Genomic DNA, 6000 nt, shown 5'->3' with positions numbered 1-6000 from the left:
GGTTCCCTCAGAACCACGGTCTCCTCGAGTTAACCGAGGCCACCTGACCTCGGCTGCTACGGCCCTAGCAGCCGGAGAGCAACCAAGAAGGCGCGCTGTTGGAGCCAAGATGGAGAGGAGGCAGGGAGCGAGGGAGGCGACGCCGGCCGCGACCCAGTGGACCCACCTGACGGTGGCGCGGGCTACCCAGCCCCGAGCTCGCGTTGACCAGGCCCGAGCCGCCAGAGCACTGGGCGAGGGCGGAGGCGGAGGCGGAGGCGGAGGCGGGGAGGGGCGCCCCGGCTCGAGCCCGGCCCCAGGCCCCGCCCCCGCTAGGCCTCGCAAGAGCCCACCTCGGGGAGCCGCGGGCCCTGAGGGGAGTGGGGGGAGGGTGGGGGAGGGGAGGCCGCGCCGCGCGCGCGCCCCCGCTAGTTACGCGGACCTCGGCGCGCGCACCTCCCCCGGCCCCCCGCCCCTCCCCGTCTCGGGGGCCCGGCGCGCGGCCCTGCTGACGTCAGCGGGCGGCTGGCCGTGCGGGGTGCGCAGAGCAGCTGGCGCACTCGCGCGCTGCGCTCGCCCCCTCCCCCGCCCGGTCTGTGGAGCGCGCGCGCTCGCTCGCTCGCTCTCCCTTCATTTTTTTTCTCCCCTCCCTCCCAGCCTCTCTCCTCTCTCGCTCCCGCTCGAGCTCCCGGCTGCCCGCGGCTCCGTCGCGCTCTCCCTTTCTCTTCGGTAGGCTCCACCGAGCGATGCTAGCTCTGGGAAACAGCGACGCCGTCTCCCGCTAGAGACCTGCCCCCCGGCCCGGCCCCTTGCCCAGCCCTGCCCAGCGCGCGGGGGTCGGCGAAGGCGCCGCGGACGCACCGACGGCTGAGGAACAGCGATGCAAATACACTAGCAGCACCCCCTAACTCACTCCCTCCACACCCCGCGCCGCCTCCTCCTCCGGCAGCAGCGGCAGAAGGACCCACCCTGCCCCCCACCCCACCCTCCGCCGGCTCCGGCTGCGATTCCTGCCTCGACTATTATTTTATTTATTTTGGGTCGTGCACAAGCCTCAGTGCCTGCAGCTCGCGCCTCCTCGGACCGCGGGCGCCTCCTCCCTCGGCTCCGGAACCCCAGACCCCGGACACCCTCGCCTCGACACCCCCAGAGCCCCGCCAGCTGCCGCGAGTCTCCGCGGCTGGAATCTTGTTAGAGGCTGTCTTTTTTGGGGGTTCTGCTTTCCCGACATTTTTGTTTTCAGCCAAGGGGAGGCTATCGTGATTTTTTCCCCTTTGAGCCCAGGCTCTGCTTTCTGGGGGGGTGGGGGGCGCGCCGAGCCGGGGAGCCGTGCCAGCCGAGTCGTGCGGGCTGTGGCAGGGAAGGGGCCACCATGGGATGTACTCTGAGCGCAGAGGAGCGAGCCGCCCTCGAGCGGAGCAAGGCGATTGAGAAAAACCTCAAAGAGGATGGCATCAGCGCCGCCAAAGACGTGAAATTACTCCTGCTGGGTAAGGACCGGGACTGCCACCCCCATCCCCCGACCCTGGCCACTCTGCACCCCCCCACCAGTCCCCCCTCCACTCGCTCCTGGGGAGACCTGGTCCCCGAGTTGGCACCACCATGTGCCCAGGATCGCCCACTCCCTCGCATGCCTTACCCCCCAACCCCCCACCCCGGTCCCCTAAGCTGACACTCACCAAATTTTCCCCCCTGTCTGTCCCAACAGGGGCTGGAGAATCTGGAAAAAGCACCATTGTGAAGCAGATGAAGTAAGTCCCTGTGGCATTGGGATTTGTACTTTTATTAAGTATAATTTTTTAATAATTTTTATTACCTTGCTCACTTCACATTGATCTCCAGGCCTGGTTTTTAATTAGTGCACACACGCACACGCATACACACACCTGATTTGACTCCCCTCCCCCAGGCCCTACGTTGGTTCTGGGTCCTCCACCCCAACTCCCAGGGTGGGTGTTTTTTTCTCCGGGCTGAGGTGGAGGGAAGGGGAGCGCCTGTAGTTGTATGAATGACAGTGTCCGCCATATTGATCAGAACATCACATTATTGGCATGATTATGATCATTACTCTTGATTGTGTGGTGTTTCCTGTGTGTCGCTGCGTCTATTTCTATCTCTGTGTCTCTGTATCATTCTGTCTCTATTTCTCTCTTCTCCTTCCTCCACCCCCTACTCCATATCCATAATCCCACTTCCCCCTACTCTTCTCCTGGGGCAGTGATTTTTGAACTTGGCTAAAACATGGAGGGGACCCAGCCCTAGGCTGGGGTGGAGTATCAAGTGTCTGCTGTTCATGGATTTGGTGCTGAATTAGAGGCTGTGGTTTCTGCCCCTCCTCCCCACCCCCAAAGGACGGAGGTTAGGGGAAGGGGCGTGTGGTAGGGGAGGGGGTGGGTGTTCAAGCGAATGTGGCTGGCACAGGTGTATCCAAGGTAGAGGTGGAAGGAGGACGCTGGCTGTGAGGCTGAATGCCCGCTCCTTGCTGCTCCCCCGCCTTTCTCCCCCATCCTCCCAGCCTTTGCTCTCCTGACACTGGCAGTTTTCGTTTACTCTATGGCCTTTATCAATGTATTTATTTACACTCTGCATAGGCTGTGTTCCATGTAATCTACCCACAATGCGGATTTCAGGCCCCACTTGCTGCACCACCCCCTTCTGCCTTAGGTATCAGTTTCCCCTCCTAATTAGCTGGGGGTGGATTTGAGTGATGGTTGAAAATTAAAACAAAATGGGATATTCCTTCCCTTCCACACTTTCTCAGTAAGGAGCCTTGCCCCTCCTTCCTACTCCCAGGCTTGATTCTTGCCCCATCCACTCCTGGTTAGCAGTTCCTGGTGAGCCCACAGGCAGCTTTGCTTGGGGAGGGGGTGACCTTAGGAAAGGGGTGCGCGCCCTTGGGCCTCCTAGCCCCGCTGCTTCCGTTGGCCTCTCGGTTCGGGACGGAGGAGTTCGTTAAGACCTTTTAGCGAGGATTCCACGTCGCTTTGCTGTGACACCTTCGTGCACACACAGCTCCTAATTAGGGGTTGCTGTGCAGTAAACAAAAATGATTATTTTTCAACTTGACAGAATAGCCGAAGTTATTGCATCCCGTAGGAAAACAATGGAAAGTAAAAACCCCTTTCGCAGAAAGGTGGGTGGGAGACGAAGCATGCTTGCGGTTTCAGAACCAAGATGCAAAAAAATCTTGCATGTGTAACAGGCATGACAAGCGGGTTCTAGGCGGCGCCATGATGGTAGGGAGTAGCGACTCGGAGACAATTTCTCCCGTCTGCTTGACGTGTTCTTATTTTTGTTCGAGAGCTCCCTGGGGCTTTCTGTGCAGAGGCCCCTTGGCTTGCCGCACCCAAATTATCCACGGGTAATTTGGCCTGGGGCTTCTTTGAAGCTTGTGCAACCCAAATGGATGGGAAGGCGGGGCCTGGGGAATTGCTCGTTGCAACAAGGTGCATGTTGCATCTGCCTGGAGCCCTTGCAGGTCGGTAAGTGCAAGCAGCACCACCCCTTTCTCCCTAAAGGGGACGTTTCAAAACTTCAGAACTCTGTAATCTGCAGTGGCAGGCTTGCAGCCCAGTGGAAGCCCCAGCCACCGGAGCTGGGTGAGGTTTCAGGCGCTGCGAGTGGTGGACAGCGCCCAGCCGAGGCTGGAAAAGTCGAGGAGGCTCAGCTTGGTGGCGCTCGGCTCGGCTCGGCGCAGGCTGGGCGCGAGGCTCGGAGGGACTCGGCAGTGTTCGGAGCCGAGCCGGGACCTCGGCGGAGAGAGCCGAGCCTCTTCGAAGGAGGCCGAAGGCATTCGGAAACGCTCGGTTGAGGGAAGCGGGGATGGAAGCGGGGTGTATGCTAGAGTCTGGAAATTAACTTTGCATCTGCCAAAGCACCTCCTTACCTGCTTTTCCTGAAAAAGCTCCATAACTTAGGTTGATTTAATAAGAAGTTTAAAAATATATACTGAGTACCCTGAAGGATACCTCGCCTTTTTTATTCAAACAGAGGCACGCTCTCCAAGGAGATAGGCGTGCCATTTTAGAATGAAATTTCCTAATTATGTACTGGGGCAGAAAATCTTAAATGAAGGCTGTATTTAGACTTCTCCGGGAAAGTCTTCTGCGTCTCATATTTGGTTACACAGAGGAGGGAGGGGGGGGAAAATCAAGCGTTAGATATTTCAGATGGTTAAATCAGACGTCCTGGCAGTTTCTCTCTTTTCCCTGCACTCCTCCCTTTATCACCTGACAGGACGCCTTTTTGGAGAAAAATAACAGGCAAAATTGAGATTTTGTAGGTAAAACTGTTAGTATATTTTTTAAAATACACCAGTTCTCTTTAGGAAATGAGTTAAGTTTGCTCAAAAGGTGAGACAGAAAGATTTCTGGCCCATGTTAATTTTGCCACAAGGGACCCTAGTGTCCTATCCTGAAGCATTCATGAATAGCAGCTTTTCCTGTGAGCCCTCCAGCTTGGCTTGAAATAAATCAGATCAGGGCCTTGTGCCAAGCTGGATGCAGGACTTGTTTTATTAACCACAAAATGTGGGATTGGTGTCACTGTATCCTAGTGACAAATTCTTTTGAGCCTTCCCTTGAAGAGGTGATTTTCCAGATTGCCACTTGGGTGAGAGTCACTTGAATCAGGCGAACTGTACTATGGGTGGGGCTGGCCCTGAAAATCTAGGTGGCATTTACAGAATGCAATTTTGGACTTGCCTGGCCAGTACGATTGGTTAACAACCTATCAGACCATACTTACGAGTTAATCAGGATGCTCTTTTATTTCACCCAGGCAGATGAAATTAGAGCGTTCTCTGTGAGTGATGTCCTGTGAGAACTTGATGACTTCCTAATGGGGACTGGGGTTTAATAGCCCAGCCTGTTGCATTGAGAGGAAGAATATTGATATTGAGACATCTCCAGATCCTTTTTAATCAGCATTTCCAGAAGAGCAAAGAGCCACTCCATTCAGCATACATTCTTATCCACATTATGGCGTGCTGATTAGAAGACGGACGGGGCTTCCATATATGCCTGTAGTAACTGAAATTATATTACAAAGGCCTGGCTGGCAGATGCTGTTTAGAACAAAGTGTTAACACCCATACCAGCCTAGGAACATTGCAGGGAAACTGACCTTTGACATTCTTTTGCTTGAAACATGTTGCAGTGGGAAACTTGCATCCATTAAGAGGGCTACATGTTAGACTGTCATTTGAAAAGCGCGATTCTTAATACTTTATTAAAATTTTCATTTGAAAATAGCTTGCTAGGTTTTTTTTCCTTTGTGTATGGATTGTGAACTAGTGTTTGGGAGCTCTGTGTCAGACAATCCAGAACATTTCCGTACTGAGAAATAAACAATGATCATTGAGACGGCAGAATATAATTTTACACATACCATGAGTAATCAGTGGCGTTTTATGTGTGACATTTTAAATAATTTTGGTTGTTAGGAGCTCCTGACCTCACCTGTGATACAGCCTCATCATTTTTGCAGTCAATCAGGGGATTCTTTTATTCCAATTAATCAAAATTTTAACAGCAAGTGTTAATTTTATTTAATCACCAAAACCCTCTCAAAGAAATCTCTTAAGGCATTATATATGGAATCAACAGAATCACTTTAAGTGACTTCCCATTCTGAGCAAATAGTGACAACTACTTGGACCGTCTACCTGATGAAAATGTAAAATGAACTGTGGAGTTGCTATGGACACCACAGTTTGTCCTCATTTGAGATGTTGAGTTTTCTGTGATGTCATATTCAGGCTATCTGTTGTCTCTGGAGCATTAAGTGAATTTTTAGGGAGCTAGAGAGTCCGAAGGTGGCAATTGAGGCATGGCTTGCTAGCTGGTAGGCTTTATATAAGTGAACACAGTAAAGTGGAGCACTTTGGATGTGTGTTCCTTTCCAAGGTGCTTGCTCAGTGCCACTGGTAAAACAAAATTTAAGGATTTGGTGAAGACACCATTGCTCATACAAATATCCCAGCCCTTCCAGTAGGATTGGAGTCCAAGGAGAGACCCTACC

General features: G+C 53.4%; 1 protein-coding gene across 3 annotated transcripts in view; it reads left to right on the top strand.

Annotated features, from left to right (window-relative positions):
* The first annotated feature begins 560 nt into the window (after nt 1–560).
* Nucleotides 561–6000, top strand: part of GNAO1 (G protein subunit alpha o1) — a 167390-nt gene continuing 161950 nt past the window's right edge. The window contains exons 1-2 of one of the 3 annotated variants that reach the window (XM_030848038.2): nt 561–1469; nt 1688–1730. In XM_030848038.2, the coding sequence (XP_030703898.1) occupies nt 1352–1469; nt 1688–1730 (161 nt within the window). In that variant the 5' untranslated portion in view covers nt 561–1351. The remainder of the gene's footprint in view (nt 1470–1687; nt 1731–6000) is intronic. The other 2 variants (XM_030848039.2, XM_060289756.1) reach the window with 2 other exon arrangements.

Source organism: Globicephala melas, chromosome 19 (genome assembly GCF_963455315.2).
Source record: "Globicephala melas chromosome 19, mGloMel1.2, whole genome shotgun sequence".
NCBI classification, from domain to species: Eukaryota; Metazoa; Chordata; class Mammalia; order Artiodactyla; family Delphinidae; genus Globicephala; species Globicephala melas.
The sequence above is the reverse complement of the archived record's forward strand: the minus strand, read 5'-3'. Positions and strand labels throughout refer to the sequence as shown.